The sequence below is a fragment of the Coffea arabica genome, chromosome 8c (assembly GCF_036785885.1).
Source record: "Coffea arabica cultivar ET-39 chromosome 8c, Coffea Arabica ET-39 HiFi, whole genome shotgun sequence".
NCBI lineage: Eukaryota > Viridiplantae > Streptophyta > Magnoliopsida > Gentianales > Rubiaceae > Coffea > Coffea arabica.
In genome coordinates this window covers 660,110-679,487 of record NC_092325.1, presented here as the reverse complement: position 1 = coordinate 679,487, position 19,378 = coordinate 660,110, and the positions used below count along the sequence as shown (strand labels likewise).

General features: G+C 36.9%; 3 protein-coding genes across 4 annotated transcripts; 1 reads left to right on the top strand and 2 right to left on the bottom strand.

The window, feature by feature from the left end:
* The first annotated feature begins 505 nt into the window (after window positions 1-505).
* On the top strand, window positions 506-4,336 carry LOC113706830 (heparanase-like protein 3). The gene is made up of 9 exons (XM_027228859.2): window positions 506-1,184; window positions 1,847-1,883; window positions 1,985-2,165; window positions 2,321-2,469; window positions 2,715-2,945; window positions 3,081-3,270; window positions 3,367-3,492; window positions 3,635-3,734; window positions 3,896-4,336. Exons 1-9 carry the CDS (start codon window positions 897-899, stop codon window positions 4,262-4,264), a joined length of 1,671 nt encoding a protein of 556 aa, XP_027084660.1. The 5' UTR covers window positions 506-896; the 3' UTR covers window positions 4,265-4,336.
* On the bottom strand, window positions 2,546-11,278 carry LOC113706829 (cysteine--tRNA ligase, chloroplastic/mitochondrial-like). 2 transcript variants are annotated; one of them, XM_027228857.2, is made up of 9 exons: window positions 10,619-11,278; window positions 9,905-9,968; window positions 9,040-9,201; window positions 7,888-8,058; window positions 7,139-7,420; window positions 6,887-7,012; window positions 6,450-6,653; window positions 5,499-5,600; window positions 2,546-5,209 (listed from the first exon to the last, which is right to left on the bottom strand). In XM_027228857.2, exons 1-9 carry the CDS (start codon window positions 11,017-11,019, stop codon window positions 4,973-4,975), a joined length of 1,749 nt encoding a protein of 582 aa, XP_027084658.1. In that variant the 5' UTR covers window positions 11,020-11,278; the 3' UTR covers window positions 2,546-4,972. The 2 variants fall into 2 exon arrangements, with proteins under 2 accessions (XP_027084658.1, XP_027084659.1); XM_027228858.2 differs by having other exon boundaries at window positions 9,905-9,972; window positions 10,619-10,810.
* A 920-nt stretch (window positions 11,279-12,198) lies between these two features.
* LOC113706831 (hydroxyproline O-galactosyltransferase HPGT3) lies at window positions 12,199-17,805 on the bottom strand. Its single transcript, XM_027228860.2, has 12 exons — window positions 17,408-17,805; window positions 17,198-17,261; window positions 16,625-16,674; window positions 16,321-16,517; window positions 15,912-15,972; window positions 15,688-15,760; window positions 15,038-15,161; window positions 14,710-14,797; window positions 13,957-14,007; window positions 13,621-13,692; window positions 12,955-13,067; window positions 12,199-12,595 (listed from the first exon to the last, which is right to left on the bottom strand). The coding sequence occupies exons 1-12, from the start codon at window positions 17,536-17,538 to the stop codon at window positions 12,573-12,575; spliced, it is 1,047 nt and encodes a 348-aa protein (XP_027084661.2). The 5' UTR covers window positions 17,539-17,805; the 3' UTR covers window positions 12,199-12,572.
* Between the last annotated feature and the right edge of the window lie 1,573 nt (window positions 17,806-19,378).

Genomic DNA, 19,378 nt, shown 5'->3' with positions numbered 1-19,378 from the left:
CTTCATACAAGGAAAAAGGGGTCCTGTGCCTGTTGCTGCTGCTGACAAAATATTCTCTCTTTTTTTAGAAAATATCACTCGTCAATTTCGTACCCACAAAACAATTGTAGTTGATCACTTGAGTTGAGTGTTGGGCTGTTCTAAATTAATCATCCATTCTTATTTTGGTTGTTTTTGTGCCTTAAAATGGTTGCGTTCATAATCTCATTTTTAAGCCAAAATGATGTCTAATAATGGAAACTTTTCCTTCATTTTTTTTTTTTTTTGCTTTGAAAGAATTAAACATGGCAGGAACAGAATTTATTTATTTCATATATGAGGACTCAATTAATATGTTTGAAAATGTAATGTAATGCCAGTTTTGTCAAATTAATTACAGCGGTAACATATCAAACATTGCATTTCCAAACTGCATGCCCTTAAGCTCTAAGGTTACACAGCATCTTTCCTAAACTAATCAAGGACTAGTATCTTCCTTTTTCTTGAGATCAAGTATTAAATGATTAATGAAAGCATATTAAACTGCAAGATTAAAGCTGGCTCAAGTTGAGCTCACTGTATGGTTCCATGTCTTAGAAGAGTCAAACATGCAGCCTCCACCAGTTGATAATTTCCCATCCCCATAAAATTTCTCAAAATCAAGAAACGTCCAGCACCAGATAAAACTCCCAACTTGCAGTACTGTCTCAACGTACCTGCCGGAGCAGCTAAAAATCCTTGAGTATGTGCTTTTCTATTCAACTTTGGTGAGAATCAAGATTTAGCACCATCCCATCTGCCAGTGACATCATAAGAGTCTCCTTCATTCACTACTACCTGCTTTTTCCTGAATCATCAATCGTTGTTGAATATTACTTTCTTCAGTATATATACGTACACACCTCTAGTCCTTTTAGATGGCTTCTTGTGCAAAGGCTGCTGATAAGTTTGCTCCAAATACGCTACTCTACGAGATGGCCTCGTTGTTGAATATTCTGGGGTTGTGTCTATGGCTTTTCCTAACCTGCCAAGACTCTAAGAAAGTAGTTTCCCAGAACATCACTCAGGGCAGTTTGTTTATTGATGGCTCGGCCTCAGTTGGGTCGACGGACGAAAACTTCATTTGTGCTACATTGGATTGGTGGCCCCCTGAAAAATGTGACTATGGCAGTTGTAGCTGGGGGAATGCTTCTCTTCTCAATCTGGTGGGTTTGCCGCTTCTACGGTCTTCTGACTTTTCTTCTTCTGGTTCTAGTTGCTTATTTCTATCCTGTTTCTTTGTGGTTTTGTATTTGTAGTTAGGTCCTTTTCTAGCCGCCTTCCTTCCCAGAGGATGCTTAGTCAACAATATGTTAATTTAGAGACCTGAATCTCCCTTGACATTGTCCGAAAGTCATCTTTGTTTTTGGTGTAGAGTTCACCAGTCAATATAAAAGGACGGACGCCGCCGCCGGGCCCCCGGGCGGGGGAGGGGAACCTCTTTTAGGTTGTTTGTTTGTCTTCACCGGCCGGCTATGGAGTATGACTGAGAGAAAAAAAAAAAGGCACTTTCTTTATTTGGCTCATTTCATAAATTTAGTAGTATATTTTAGCACCTAAGAGTGCGAACTCAACACAGTACTGTTATCGGTCTAGATGAGAAAAATGTTGATTCAACTTTGTTCTTATTTTCTTGAGCCATTTAATTATGCAACTCGTTTACTGATACATGGTCATGTTTTCTTTAGTATATTTTCTCTACTCACCTGTAATTATGTGTTAAGACACTGCGATTGATTAGTGATGGCCTCTCAGGAACAAATGCTTAGCTTGAGTAAACTCTATCCAACCTTCTTTTATTAATTCTCAAAATCGTGTGTTTCCTTAGGATCTCAGCAACAAGGTTCTGTTAAATGCAGTCAAAGGTATGGGGTCTATCACCATCTTCACAAGTCACTGACTGTTTTTAAACAATCATATCCATCAGAAAACAAGAAGATATAACTGAGCTCATACCTCCTTGCAGCCTTTTCTCCCCTGAAAATTAGACTTGGAGGAACTCTGCAAGATAAAGTCGTCTACCAAAACGCAGATGGACCACGATCATGCAACGAATTTGTTAGGAGCATGGAGATGTTTGGTTTCACTGAAGGCTGCTTACCCATGTCAAGATGGGATGAACTTAATAAATTCTTCACATTAGCGGGGTAAGATTCCACTCAACATTTTCTTTCTTAAGGAATCTACTCACCAATTGAATCCCCAAGTAAAGAAAATAAAACTTTACAGAAATGTCAATCTTGTTAATCCAAATAAGCCTACTGAATCGGTTGCCTTTTTTCCTACCGGGGCTTTGTAACAGGGCTGAGGTCATTTTTGGTTTGAACGCATTACATGGAAGAACAATAGGTCCTGGTAATAATGTTATAGGTCCTTGGAACTCCAGCAATGCTGAATCTCTGATAAGATATACTGTCAGCAACAACTATACCATCTATGGCTGGGAACTTGGTAAAACCTCTTATCCGACATTTGTCATACATCTGACTCCTGCATTGAATCAACTGCAATCACCTATAGCAAATGATAAGAGAAAGGGCACTAGAAAAGAATTGCGATAAGAATGGCAAGAAATTATCTTTCTCAGTATTTTTACACCACCTTAGCTGGATTAAGATCAAAGATGCACTAAGCAAGTCTTTTCAGCCATTTCAGATATATAACTAGGCATAACTATTTGCTAATTGATGCTTCAGGAAATGAATTAAGTGGAAATGGAATCGGAGCAAGTGTTGCGGCAGATCAATATGCATCAGATGTGATTCATCTTCAGAATATCGTGCAAGATGTCTACAAGGACTTCCAGAGTAAGCCACTAGTCCTGGGGCCTGGAGGATTTTTTGATGCTGGATGGTTTTCCCAGTTCATTAACGAAGCTTCCAACTCTCTTCAAGCTGTTACTCACCACATTTACAACCTCGGTCCAGGTACAGCATCTCTTTTCTCACTCAGCCAATCGGCAATTCAAGTTTAGCTTTGCTTTGCTATGTTCTCTCTGCTCCGTCTGCTGCTTCAATGGCATGACTACTCTCCAACTGAACTGAAGCTCTTCTTTCGTGTAGGAAGTGATGATCACCTGGTTGACAAGATACTCGATCCATCAAACCTTGATGGTGGCTCGCAGCCATTCCGTGACCTTCAGCGCGTCCTCAAAACTTCAGGAGCCTCAACAAAAGCATGGGTTGGTGAAGCAGGAGGGGCATATAACAGTGGGCGTAATCTTGTAACTAATACATTTGCCTTCAGTTTCTGGTAAATTGAATCCGTTTTCAAAGTTCTTTTTTCCTTCTAACAAATGAATGATTCAGTTAGTCCTCAAACAAATAATCTTTTCTCTGTGATCATTAGGTACTTGGATCAGCTTGGCATGGCATCCTCCTACGACACAAAAGCCTACTGCAGACAAACACTGGTTGGCGGAAACTATGGTCTACTCAACACTACCACATTTGTCCCTAATCCTGATTATTACAGGTAATTTTGAATCAACACAGATACACTCAAGCGGCATACTTACAGAATAAATTTCAAAAGAGAGTGCCAAACTATTTGCAAACCTTCCTAAGTTGGTTCCTGACTAATGTCTTAAATTTTTACGTCTACATTCCTCGTGCAGTGCTCTTCTTTGGCACCGTTTAATGGGAAGGAATGTCCTAGCAACAAACTTGACAGCAATAAAGAACCTACGTGCTTATGCTCACTGCTCAAAACTTTCTGTACGTACAATATGTATTGCTTCAATGAATAAACCATAAAGCAACGTTGCCTAGAGAAGTTTGGAGTAGATATGATGTTTGTACAGTTCTATTGTGCATGAGTCCTTGCTATTCAGTTAGATTTCTACGACGACTAATCTGTTAAAGATTAAATGGTGCAGCATGGAATAACAGTCCTCTTGATCAACCTAGATGCTTACGCGACAGTTCAAGTTGGTCTCTCAGTACAAAATACCATCCCCACAAACAGAACCTCGATATGGCTGCTGCATCAACATTCCAGGCACGGAAAGTTCACAAGGAATAACCTTGATAGCAGCATGAGAAAAGAATACCACCTAACAGCAAAACACGGCAATATACACAGCCAAATAGTACTCCTTAATGGAAAAATACTTTCTGTGGACAGTTCTGGGACTATCCCTCCCCTAGAACCCAGAACAGTAAACCCCTCAGACCCAATTACCATTGCTCCTTTCTCCATTGTATTTGCTGACATCCCCAACATTCTTGTTCCTGCTTGTAAGTAGGGTTACACATGTATATTCTCATCTGGTTAAGACTGGCCATTATACTAAATAAGCACTCTGTCATTAGCTCGAGTGGAAGAAAAACAAGGATCAGCAGCCAAAATTGTCAGTGGACCAATTCCTATAATTAACGTCATTAAGTAATAAGCAAATTGTCACAATATTTTTGAATAACTTGTTCTTTAAATATAAATGACATATGAAGAAGCCTGAGTCATAAATAAATCATCTATCTTCTGTAAGTATTCACAAAAACTTGATAAACCTCTTTGTAATGGAATTCAACAGATGCAAAAATTCATGTAAAAGCTTGTAAAGCTTCTTGATATCCACTGACTATAAGCTCCTCCTCGTCCTCCTCTTGTCCTTAATCCTCCAAGACTCTTGGTCTTGATCAATTTCCCTTTTTTTTCTTTTTGTTTATTACAATTACCTTTAATTGAGTGTGCAAGACATCATAACCTAGCACAAAATATGTGAGACATGCCACGTAGGCAAATTCATCATGCCAGTGTTCCACCTAAACGTAATCATGCTACTTCCTCGTCTGCCCTATTCTCTCTCATATCCTGAGTTTTACTCTTAAGACAATTTTTAGCTCAATTTTCAAAAAATCTACAACCTAAAAATTGAACAAAATCTTATTAAACAAAATTACCAGCTGTACTTTTCTGGCCTTAAAGTAGACTTTCCCAGGCTACAAAAGATTCAAGTCGCTGCAACCAGCTTTTCTTGTAATGCTAGTGGTATAGCTGGTCTCCAAGTAGTGCCCTCTGGGCTGTCCATCAAAGCAATACCTACAGCAGCCAAGCCCTTCCTAATTGCATCTGATTTTTCATATTCTTTGTTTTTTCTGGCTGTAGTTCTTTCTTCAATTCTCTGCAAAACTTCATCTTCAGTCAACTTTGCCCGCTTCAGTGCCTTTTCCCTCAGTTGCTGCAAACCCTGGCCAATGAGCACGCATGCTTACAGCAGAAATTTTTTATTTGATTCCATAGGTCAAAACATTATTGGGAACAGGAAAGGGGTTAAAAATGAGGTAAGCATCTAAGCAGTTTGAAAAGACAGGCAGTCCAGAAGAAACCATGTTGACTGAAAGTAGTTAGTAAATAGATCTTCAATAGCGTAGAGATATGCACAATGTCAATGCTAAATTGATATAGAAGTAACACATTCAATATCTGAAAAAGTAACCATAAAAAGAAGAAAACAACAGAAGATTAATGGTATGTACCTCTGAGTAACTAGTTGGCATCAGTCCTAAAACAGTCAAAACATTCCTCAATGCCTTCTCCAGAGCTGCAAGGGACTCTAGTCTTAGTTCTTGTTTCTTTCCCTGAACAAAGAAAACAAAAGGCATCTCATAGATGAGACAAAACGAAGAGAAAACAGTTATCAGAAAATGTATCTCAAAGTAAAATAAATGACAGTTAATGAGTAAAGCATAAATTCCAGATTTGGGATGGACAATCTAGTAAGAAGAGAATGACGTGTAGATTGGGCATGACAGAGGTATTTGAAATATTTGTGTATGTTTATTAGCGGGAAACTTAACTAGCTTTATGCAGTTTTTGCTGAGTGAACAAAGACCAAGCAAATTAAAGAGGGTTGGCAAGGTTATAATTTTCCAAAGTTGATTTACATTTTGAATTGGACAGAATGCAGACCAAAAAGCCTCTGATAAGTTACAAAAACCTTGATAAGTTACCGCATTTATTAGTGAATATTCAAGTTTATAAAAAAATAAGTAGTTCAGTGACTTAAAATGACCAGCCTTCAGTTACTCGAAACATAGTTTCAAAGCACAGTCATCTACAAATCCATCCATCACTCAAGTGCTTGGGAAACAACAAATCAGATTTTGCTTACTCGTGGATGGTAAGCATGCTTAATATACGAATATAAACATCAAAAGTGACAATAATGTCTTATTGTATTAATTCTGTAAGCATCCTGAGTTATAGTACTTGGAGAATTTTTTTGGAACAATCATTTTCATAACCATCAACCAAACACCAAAAAACTGCTGCCAAACTATTACTCAGGAATGATGTCTTGTGTATAAAATATTCCAATAGAAATACTCTTCAAGAAACATCAAGAAAATGTTTAGAAAAAATAAAGCTGAGTATTCTTATGGTAAGTCTTGGGCTAAAGTCAAATTACTCCATTGGAGCAAAAGTACCTTGCGAGTATGAATAAGATCATTGATTGTTTTCAGAGGGTCCGACATTGCAGCCAGAACAACAGGGGTGTGAAGATCATCCGACATCGAAGTCAAGAAGTCATCATGAAATTTATTGATGCAACTTGCAGTTGCTGGTGGATTAACATTTTTCCAAGTTGCCTCATCATCTTCACCCAGAACATTTTCACAATCATATAATGACTGCAAACAGTGAAAAACAATGTCTAAAACTAGATAGACAATTTGATGTAACAAACAAAACAATTCAGACACAAAAATAAAACAAAAAGAAAAGAAATCAGCAGGCAGGAGAATCCAGTATGTCTCTCAAACACTAGGGATCACAAATGGAAATCTCTGTGAAACAACCCAATACAGGTCACAGAAAACAAACTTGGATATCATATCAAACAAGAGGTTTAGTTTCATAATACCTGATATATGTAAAAGATACGGTCAGATGCAGTCTCAAGCTGAACATCTGAGTAGTTGATCGGAGATCGGTAGTGTGTTCCAATCAAGAAAAGACGCAAAGCCAGAGGATGATAAACTTCTAAAACCTTATAGAAGACAAAGATAAAGGCGTCGACACTTTTAGAAATGGGACAAAGTTATAGAAGTTTGAACAAGAAATTTAAAAGAATACTCATAAAGGTATTTGCGTGGACAATTCAGTAATTTGGTACCTGCCGAATTGTGAAAAAATTTCCAAGTGATTTTGACATTTTTTCTGAATCAACAGTGACAAATCCATTGTGCATCCAATAGCTCACGTTGCTCCTGTCACATGCAGCACAACTTTGAGCAATTTCATTCTCATGGTGCGGAAACACAAGATCCATCCCTCCACCATGTATGTCAAATGAATAACCAAGATAAGCAGCACTCATGGCACTGCATTCAATGTGCCATCCAGGCCTTCCAGGACCCCAGGGACTCTCCCAAAAAGGCTCTCCCTCCTTTGCAGACTGTAAAAGTCATTTTAAGACTCACATCACAGCAGAAGTAGAAGAACAATAACCATATGTAGATCAGATCTATTAATTCAGATTACACAACTTAATACAGAAGTTCCTGCGATCAGCATCGAGAGTTAATCATAGCACTTTCATCTTCAGAAAATGATAACAAATATACATATTGCTTGAACTTAGTCAACCTGTCAAGCAAAAATGCTTTGCGGGGTCAACCCTCCAACTCAATCATACCCAAATGGGTACTCTAACCTTTACTCCTCCTTTAACTACAGGTTAGTTGATCAAATAAGTAAAAGCAACCCAAAAAGAAAAAACAAAAATTCTAAAGGAGATCTACTAACTACAGCCCTTTTTTGCTTGGATATATTACATCAGTTAGTTCACAAACATATGGAGTATGCATGCAGAACGTAAGTTGCAAACTTTGTTCCAAAGAAAAAATAGGTATTCTGACTTACTTTCCACAGAGCAAAATCAGCTGGGTGTTTCTTCCTTGAGTCCACTGCTACGCGCTCACCTGCTCTATTATCTTCCAATTTTCTTCCAGATAACCGTCCATATTCCGGGAATTTGTCTACAGAGAAGTACACATCACCGTCGATCATATAAGCAAAATCCTTATCAAGGATCTGTCACAAATCAGTGGAGTTAAGCCGTACTCAGTTTAAACATAGAGCAAGCAGTATCGGTGTCAGAACCAAGAGAAAGGAGACAATGCATTTGGGATACAACATTTACACTGCTCTTCAGAATTGAAAGAAAGAGAAAGAATTCATCAACATGTATCACTAAGAAAGCAGAAATATCTCATCAGGTAGCAAAAGCTGCAAGTAAGATATTTATAGACCCACAAAACTCATGGAATAGTCTCTATTACAATATTTCCTCTTAGTCTCAGATAAAGGCTTCGCAGGCCAAGAACAGATAATAACTTTCCCTTACAATGTGTAGGTAAGCCACAAATGTCTGATACTGCACGTGCAAGAGCATCAGTCATCCAATAAAAGTGTTCAGATTTCCACATAAACAAACATTCTAGCGTCCAGACTCTCTGTCTCTGTGTGTTAGTACTTTCGTGAAGATCATCTATGTATGTTCTTCTATGGATCTAATAGATATATGTCTTACAAAGATGCATGCGTATCTTCTTGTGTAACACTTTTAGTTATTCATCCATAAGGGATTACAAGGCCATCATTTAATGCATGAGAATGACATAATGAGAATGATGTTATGATCTTGAATCTTGAACCACCTCTCCCACATACAAACAGAGATAAGAGTATCAATTCCGCTGTTCACCACAAACATAAATTTGATAAACAAACATAAGCCGTTGTAGGTTACAACCTAATAAGACAAAGTAAATATCAGATATTGACTTGAACTAAGCGAATGGGTAGAGTCCTAAGAAACTTATCGCACTGATTCAAGAGTTTCAGTAACATGAAGAAAAAGCAATTCAAATGAGTGCCAACCCCTTAGCCTAGGTTCTAAACAACAGCTGGTACTGACCTAAATGAAGAAAGAACAACATTTCCACAAACCATAAACATAAGTAAAAAGCGAGAAGAAAAGAACCATGATCAATCATCCATGATTAGTAATACCTGCTTGATCATATCTATAATTTGAGGTAGATGATCAGAGACACGAGGTTCTGTAGAAGGAGCAAGACATTGAAGGTGAGTCATGTCATAATGAAACTCTTCACAATATCGCCTGCTTAAATTTATTGGGTCCTCCCCCAACTGATTTGCACGGGCAATAATCTACAGAATAAAAAATGTCAGACTTAGGTAGCCTGTAACACGTGTAAAAGGAAGTTGGTACTTGGAAGATGATGGTATGAAGTTTTTAAGAGTTAAGAATCATTTCAGATGCTAACATTATAGAAACTGCACACCTGCCATTATGAAAAGGGTCATATTAGGCCACATTCCTAGTTATAATGAGACTTTCCAATTGAACACCAAAAGATCTCTATCATTCTTCACTGAGGAAAGCAGTCAATCTTTATACCTTCCAACATGTGGTTCTACTTTTTACTATAACTACAACTTTTATACTTAGATCTATTACTACTGTTCAAATATAGCAGAAAATCTATTCCAATTTCACCTTACATTACATCAATTGAAAAAAAAAAACAATGACATCAACAACAATGTACCCCTTCTCGAACAATTCTAGTTGGTTACTTTAAATAAATAAATAAATAAAAATCTAGTTAGTTACTTCATTTTCCCACATCAAAAGATAAGAAAATGAAATTAATTCTTAAAACAAAATGACAGCAGTCTCATATGTTAAGCTTGGGAGCAAATTTATATTTCGAAAATGCATGGCATAGTGTGTGAGAATGAATTTACTTCACCAAATTGCAAATGAAAAACCTCAAGGTAGCTTATCCAAATACCAGAGCAAATACTAATGCAGAAATCTATTTTAAAAAAGAGGAAGAAACTCATGCACCTTGTCATCAACATCAGTAAAATTGCGCACATACTTGACTTCATATCCCATGTACCTGAGATATCTGCCTAATTTTCAAAAAATGAACCACAAAGATCCAATTAGTTTCATCGTTTATGTAATCTCATACAATCTAACTTGAAGTAAGCACGACATATATCAGCTTAAAACAAATTCTTGAGGGAGGGAAAAAGTATACAAAAACCCATTTGTATCCCCGACTTACCATCAGCTTAACTGTTTTAGCGACCAGGAATTATTGGAAAAGACTTCTAAAATCATAAACATTAATATCTGCAGTTCAGTTCTAGCTATCTGACAGTCACCAACTATAAGAGCATATACATACTACGTACATAAAAGTGGCATCATTCTCCAGTGAAGATTTTGAAGACTCTTTTTGCAAGTTAATCACTCAGAGTAGAGCTTCAAATCACCATCCCAAAATTTATTCCAAAAAAAACCCCCCAAAAAGTCTATCCTTTTTACGTTTTCCTCTACAAAGATTACAACTTTTCACCGTTAATCGGACTCAACACTTGAATCCTCCAAAATGTTGCTCATTTTTACCTTTTTTCCAGCTTATCATATTCCTTACAACCCTTATGAATGGACCGAAAGCGGAGCAAAAGCCCAAAACTTCATAAAATCAAATACATGAAGATATTAAATAGGGGAAAAAACAAAGATTTTGAAGGGCAAGGGGCACTTAACCTATAGAGAACATCGAAGAAGACGTAAACGCGAGCATGGCCAATGTGGCTAAGATCATAAGCGGTGACACCACAAACGTACATGCCCACTTTTCCAGCCAATTTGGGCTTGAACAACTCCTTCTGCTTACTCATCGTATTGTACAGCCACAGCTGCTTATTATTCTCTGGCTGTATATTCCCATTCTCACTATTGATGCCTGGCCGTGTCTGTGGATTAGTACTATTACTAGTACTGATTGAGCTGAAATAACGAAGCCTAACGATTTTGGACTGAACTGTCCTTGTGTTGGGACAAGCGCCCGTTGGGACGAAGACCCTTTTCTGAAGAAGGGCGGACACTGGGGAATGGGGCGGAGAGAGAAAGGGGCGATAGCACTTGAGGAGGAGAGTGGTGGCCATTCTTGAGTTTTCCTGAGGATTCACCACAAAATTTTCTGCATTACCATTAGATTATCCTCCGCCCGCCTGAGTGAGACAGTAGTAGTATCAGCTAAAACCAGAGTACTACCAACACTGCAAAAGAAGATAGAGGCCCTAAATCGTGCCGACTTTTGTTCTCTTTGGTTGAAAACGTGAATATAGAGGGTGGGTCAGCGCCTAAAACGTTGTGTATGTTTTTCTTTATTCTTGCGGAGGGCTGAAACCCATTAAAAACGTTGTTGTGTGTGTATTGGTGGCGCGTACAACTCGAGATAACTCGAGTGGTTCGTTGCTCTTCTATAGGATATAGTGATCATAGTTCGAGTTTCGACGATAATGCGTTCGAGAAAAATGGGCTTCTCCTCTCCTGTCATAGGGGGAATAGTTGGTCCGGATACCCTCTGTGTCGACAAACTAATGTCGTGGGATCAAGTGACAATGTGCTTGATATCCCTTGAACAATAATTATACTCTTTGCCTAGTTTGGAAGCATAGGATAGAAAATAAAAGATGAGAGGAGTTTGTCATTTCAAATAATGTCCTAAACAAACTCTAGGTCAAGAAAGAAAAGAAAAGAAGAGAAGAGAAAATAATAGCAATGATTTTGACGTTATTTGGGAGTTTAAGGTTAAAATTGAAAGATTTTAGACATATGTATTACTAAAATTTTGTTTCGTGCTCACCTATGGATAGAATTGGTATTTTGAAAAAATTTGTAGACCATTTTCGACATTCCATCCAAATCAGATCATAAGTGAGTGAAAAAGTTTTCGAACTCTAGCAACATACTAATTCCTCCTAATCAAGCCAAATCCTTTATTTCTGTCACGAGTAAACTCGCAAACGAACAAATATATTCCTTCCTCCCACTTTCTTTTCCTTTCCTATCAAATCCCATATCCCAAATTTGTTGGGGAAGTCATCTCTTGAAACAATATGTTTTCAATGTGACCACTCAATTATATTTTTTATTTTTTTTCAATTTGGAGATAAAAAATTTCTGAATTTCGATGACCAAATTAAGCTCTGTACCTATTTTGGATGGCCAGGTCGTACGACAGTTCCTTCAGCGGTCGGAGAGATGAGAGAGGGGGAGAGAGGAGGAGGGAGGGGGGGGGGGAAGAAAAAAAAGAAGGGTACTATAAATAGCTTACAATCTTTGACAAGAACTATGAGAGATTAATAAAAAAAAAAAATGCGGTTCTCTAAGCAGGAGAAATGTTCCTAATTCTGCTCTGTTGTTTGCTTTTTTTCCTATCAACAATCAATTTCTGAAGTATACATTGTCACCATTTCTATCTAACCCTTCATGTTTGAATAAATCATATGCTACAAAGAATTGCCGCCAAACTCGTCAAGCAAAGAATGATGCAAAATGCTTCACAACTCTTCGACAATAGGGCCTAAAGGATCAGGCACTCGTCAGCTGCCGCATACTCGGCTCAAGAAGATTTCGCAGAGGTATCAGATGCCAGTTTACAGCCCCTCAAGGAAAATGTAGATCTTTCGTCATTGCAAATCAGCATCACCTATCATGCTAATGAACATACCTTATCTGCAAACCCACGATTGTTCCAGAGTTGGTCCAGTCAGATAAAACAGTAATCAAAATTTTAGAATTTTCAAATCATCAAAGTCACACGAACGAACGCAACAGCAAGTTACTATGTATATATATATATATATATATATATATATATGTGTGTGTGTATGTATGTATGTATGTATGTACGTATGTATTTCTCTCTTTGGCATGATTTATCAGCTAGAGAGGACGGATCATGAAAAGAATCCTTCAGTAATATAAGTATTGCTTAGTTAAGTTTTCTGTCCTTTATGATGAGATGAGATGCATGCAAGCAATCAGCTGGATTATGACATAATTAGTGGCTAGTAGGATAGAAGCTTGTTTACCTTGTCTGGCGTTAACACAGCATAAGCGACTGTCATCTATGTAAGTTGCTTGAAGACCCATCATCCACGACCCCACAGATGTGTCATCGTGAGCATAAGTCTTCAAAGATGCACTGCACAACAGCAACCGAAAAATGAGAGCTAATAGAATAAAAAATTATCATTAACATTCTAGCCTATCTGACTAAGTTAAATAAGGTAGCACAGGCAGGGAAGAAGAATAGTAGAAACAAGGACAGAGTTGTGGTTGAGCCACTCTAGTATCAGCTAGCTTTTGTTTTCTTGTGTTATTTTCAAGGTAGTCATCTGTTCTGAAGCATAAAACTGGTTAGCACCAAAGACTTCTCAATAAGAATGTTACGAGTCCATAGGTAGTTTTGCAATGCTATTATTCAAGCAGCTCTCGAGATCAGTAATTTAAGTATGAATATTTTTCAGGAATGCAAATCTCATAGCAGGATACCATTTCTATTGTGGGATTAGCAAAGTTTTGCCACTACAAAAGAGAAGGAACGACCTCTAATTAGCAGCAGCCTTTTGAGATACAGAATAGCATAGCATGCACAAAGATTAGAAAAGCTTGTTGAGGTCTACCCTTCAATTTGAAAAATCATCAGAAGATTCAGAACCCAGACCTTAATTCAAAGGGAAGAATTAATAACTGACCTGTTGATGTAAATATACTTGGCCAAATTTTTGGTGAGTATGAAAAGTGAACCAGCAGCATGCCGGAAGTACCTGAAGAAAAATAAAGTATTAAATATGACAGAGAGAGAGGTCAACAATTCTAATACCTTACAAGACAAAAAGTTGTTGAGAAATTTAATGCTCAGAAAAAAGAATACATTAGATATGAGAGAGAGGGAGAGAGAGTGGTCAATGATTAAAATTTCTTACAAGACCCCAAAAAAATGCTGTTCAGAATTACAATGAAAAACAGAAGGCAACAATTTATCGTGCAAGTTAGAATCAAAATACTATTCTGTTTACAAAACCACTTACGATTTCTGATCCCCAAATTTCCACCATTCCGGTTCATACCATGGCCTTCCCCTGTAAAATGTTCAGATCAATCAGGCATAGTGCTAAGCACTTCACCATGACCTTGTTGGGCAAAGACATTTTAATAGTTAATGTAATCGAGTCATTGCCAAGCAGAAAGGTTGTAACAGATAAAACATGGAATTCTACATCTTTTCCTGACAAAGCCATAAACATTTTGTGCAAGTAGAGTATCATAAGTAGAAAGTGAGGCCTAAACCTACCGCAAAGAAAGCACTACCAATGCTCACAGATCATACATATTGTGGAAGTAAAGTATATGTAAAAATTGAACGAGCAGAGGGAGGGCGCAAAGTAGTGAAAACCATACACCTTCACGCACAAACATCACAGTGACTATCAATCCATGAGGTCTGCCTCAACAATCTAAATAACTACATGCAACTGTCTGCACTTCAGAATACGTCTACCACATGTGTCACCAAAGTGCTTAATTGAAGCCTTTTATGCACATAATTCATACAAGCTAAAAGATTTCATGCCATTGAGGTATTGACTAACAGCAGTGGTTGAAGCCTTTGGGCTAATTCATGGTCAAAAACAACTTCAAAAGCTATTCAAGGAAAGTGCAAAAAATTAGTTCTTTTGTCATAAGAATCATACACCCTTGGACATAAAGATATTCTATCTTCTAAAAATACTATAACATGGAAAATGTTTAGTAATTAATGCAACAAGAGATAGAAGCATTACTCTTCAGCAACCACTTCTCCTGATTTCATGCATCCCATATAAGCACTTTCTTGACCACGTCGGCTCTGAAGAAGTTCAATCAGTCCTTCTGTAAATCACAATTACTGGTTCTTAAAGGCCTAAAAAAATGGCAACTAGAAGCAGTAAACATTGGAAAGAAAAGATTGATGAGAAGTATTTTGAATTTCGCATGACACGATTTAGTATCTTGTTTCAAGGTGGTTATAATCAGATAAAAGCAACTTCATTGCAAATGGTACCAATCTGGCAAGATAATTGCATCGTTTAAAGCATGCAATTCCAGCAAACAAGATGATAAAAGATTTACCAAGATCAAGATCAATATTGTCATCCACTTTTACATAAAATTCTGCATCCCACATCTGGACAGCAGTACTAAAGAAAATTTTGGCCTTCTTGGGCAACTCCTCCTGAGCCTCCTCATGGCCATCCTAGTACAAAAAGTATGTTAAAAAAATTCAAAAAAAAAATGAAAGGACGGGAAAAAAATTTGAAGCAGTCCATGTGCATAGGACAATAGATATAAGAAGTAAGAGGTCTACAGAATCTGTAAAAGAAATATCCATCAGGCACATTAGCATAATGGATGAGAAATCATGATCAGCAACAAGAAGTAAAAAGTCTAACTGCTGAAGTATTTTAGAAGATTTCACATTTCCAGATTCCAAACATCTTTTGGAGAAATGTAGAATAGCCATGAAGGAAAATTTCAGGGTAAAAGTTGTCAAGAATGTTATTGCGCAGACTGATTCATTGATTCATTTGTGGTAAAACTGATCAAAAGACATGGAACAGTTGAAATTTCCTTTCAATTCACCAGGATTTATTAGGATTATAAGTACAGATGTTAAATGGTTAAAATTTTTCAAAATAGACTTAATCAAATGGAAGAATGGTTCTTTCTAATACGAATGGAATAAGAAATATCATGAAGAAGGTAACCATCAATAAACATACAAGAATCAAGAAATCTTTTGTGACACGATTTTCCTCATCAATGTTGCGATCCAAGCTGTCACCTCGATTAGCACTGCAATATTTTGAAGTAGTTGAGTGACAACAGAATTTTTTTATTCAAATTTGCAGCATAAGGCCTATAACATTAGAAGGAACAGGCACCAGAAAAATAATATATTTATCAAAATAGAAAGATAAAAAGTTTCAAGGGTGTCGAAGAAAACCTCCGACCAATTACAAATCGTATGATGATTCCCCTTTCTTCAAGCTTGGACAATGCATCACCTGCATCAGTCAAGAGAGAGAACATGGGTCAATCACAGTCGTCTAACCCGAGATTAGAGTGTTTGTCTCACCAATATTGCAATGAGTCCAGCAAATTGCAAGATTTCAAGCAAGCAAAGAAATTGCAGATTATAACACTGGAAATTTAATGGCATGTACGGTTCTAGAATGTTGGACATCAATTGAAAGCACCTATTTAATAAAAAGAAAAAGATCTTGCTAAAAGACAGGAAGCATGATTCAGGACCTCCAGGACTAGTATGTGTAACACATTATCCAAGAATTTTAACAGCCTTCAAATCCCAGCTAACCATGTAAAAATAATAAAAAGGGAAAATCGGCTCCAACCTTTTGGCATCCAAGACACTCTGAAAATGTTCCTTCTCAACCGACTCCCAAAACTGGTATAAACTCCAATAACAGCCAGAAGCTTTTTCCCTGGAGCAGAACCACTTTGCTTAAACTTAAACTGGCTCTTCAGGTACCCTTGACTCTTTGCCAAAGTCAACTCCATCTCAGCTTCAACAATCCTCCTCTCCAAATCCCTGACAAGTTAGCCACTTATAATCCAATCCCACATCAAACCGCCTGCTACACATTCCTCCACCTAGACAGTTATTGTAACAAGAGAAGAGGTGATAGAATATCATACTTGCATCCTAATACCGTTAGCTTGTCCTCAACTGTCAGCGTTTTCGGTCTCTGCCAATAGATGCAAAGTTGGATTAAACGAAGACCCAACTAAGATGGAGAAACGTGAACATCCAGAACAGAATGAATAAACAAACGTTTACTCCTTCCTTTTTGTTTAACAGAAACATAAGATTCAGAATTCCCTTACACATATTAAAGTTTACTCAAGTTCCAAAGAATGGACAAAATTCTACAAGGCAAAATCAAGAATCAAAAGAATTGTCTTTTTAAAATCTGGAATGCAATGAATGAGCAATCAACATGCCCTAATTAAAAATTCAACATTAGCTAAATTGATAGCTATCCCAGACTCAAAGAAACTGAATATTTTTTTTTTCTTATACAAATGACATGCATCTAAACTCTTTACACGTTCGTCAGTGAAGAAAAATTTAATCTTTTCTTTTTTTTTTTTCTGATAAGTAAAACTAAATCCTGCATTTTCACACGTCATCCTCAGCAGCTAAAGAAAGACAAAAAGAAAAGTACATTAAGAACTAAGAAATGCGAAGAAGAAGAGGAAATAGAAAACCTGAGCTGAATTTTGCTTCAAAAGAGAGGCCAATAGAGTTCTAGTCTCTGCATCTTGCCAGAGTCTGTAAATAGGAAAGTAAAGCATAACATTACAAAAACTAAAAATTTCTCCAAGAAAGGGGGAAAAGATAAGCAATACAACAGAAATCAATCATAAAGCACATTTTATCGATCTACATTAGGAGAGAGTAGTTTGACGGGGCATTACCGTCCGGCGACGTAAAGCCAAGCGAGACAAGAGAAGAAGGCCATCACCAGGGAAGGTTTGGAGGCCTGCGGAGTCTTTGATTTCGATCGGCGATCGGACTTGGACGACGTCGTCGGCAACGTCTGGTCCATTATTTCACTTCTTTTCCTTGGTTCTTTTTCCTCTTTAACAAAGACTTTCTCCGACCAGTTATTCGGAATTCAGGGGTGAACCAAATGGACTATAATGATAAGATTAGATTGATTAAATTGGAGTGAGACGAAAGATTAGCTCAATTTCCGGAAAATGGAAAAAAAATAATAATAATTTTCGGGTACGCTGCTCTTAAAATTCGAGTAATGGCAGTTCGGACTCAGGAGCGCAGCGGTTACTGCAACTTCCAGTTCGATTTGCTGCACGAAGGGTAAACGTGTCATTTAACTTTTACAAAACTATATACTATTTGTCTATCTTTTTTTTTTTGTCTATCCAGTAATTTAAAAATATTTATAAATATAACTGATTATTTGATAATATACACTTTTTTCATTATTATTACTTACAAAACCTGAAAATGTGTAGTTTTTATAACGTGTTGAACGTCCCTTTGAAAAAAAAAAAATGTGTTAAACGTTTTGTTTTACTTTTTAAATTTTCATTATTGCCCTTACTGAATACTTTTCTTTCACAAAACTTACCAGAATTAAATATTAGCTTCCAATAACTTCTACTCTTTTTCTTTTTTTTCCAAATAAAAATTTTCTTTTAATTTATACACATTTCTGTGTGCCATTCCCACTATAGTTGAATGGTTGCTGAAAACATGACTAACATTTTCATAGAAACAAAAAGAGCATTGAAAGACCTTCTTTTTTCCTTAGAAACAATTTAATATGGATTTTTGCCATATGGGTTACAGTCTTCTTGGTAAGAAGAACAATATTAATATCCAAGAAAGGTGGTTCAATCATTTTCCCCAATTAACAAATTAAGTCCAACTAGGGAAAGTATTTGAAGTGAAAAACACGAGAATTAGGCTTCCTCACTAGGCATACAAGATGAAAACAACAATTACAATCAGGTTCCTCAACCAGTCTTACCAACCAACTCACCTTAAGTGCAAGCTTGGTTATAGGTAAATGGTTGAAATCTCTGCATCATCTGCATTTGCATCTGTAGTAAGGTCCAAAAAGTATACGCTAATACATTCCTTTAGTTTAGAATAGAATTGCAAACGAATCCAACCTCTCGTGAGCTGATCGTGAGCGACTCAAGTCTGAGTTCAACTTGAACTCGATCAATATCGGCCTCGAAATGATTTCGAACTAACTAAGTCGAACTTGAACTCGAATTCAAATTCAAAAATACTAAACTCGTTAGCTCGTGAACTAATTCGAACTCGATTTTATATATATTTTAATTTTTTATTTCAATAATAAAATTATATACATATTTCTAATATTTTATTATTTTATTAAAAAATTATTATTTTATTTTTTAAAAAAATAAAAATAATTTTATTTTAAACTCGGAACGTTTTGAGCTCGTTGAACTTGAGATCGAGTTCGAGTTTCATAAAATTATGTTGAGACTAGATTTGATTAGATCAAAACTCAATTCAACTCGATTCATTCGCACCCCTAATTTATTTAAAGGTGGAAACCACTTCCCTTGGCCCCCTTGACCCAAGACCTCCTTCAAATAGATTAGAGTAGAAATAAGAACACTACTGTAAGAGCAGACAATTGACCCAAGAAAGCAAACCAGCCTTGCCTTTTTTTAACAGGTCGTATTTAATTTCTATCGTTCCTGAGACGTTGCTCATGCTTGAAGGAATTGACTTTAACTTGCTGTGGTGTACAAAGTGGAGGTTGAGATCCAAATACAGAAAACATATGGGATCCAATGACACAGAAAGAACGCATTCTCTCTCGCATGGAGACCTGAAACATACTTCTGAGAGGCAGCAGACCCTGTTTATAAGCCAATGGA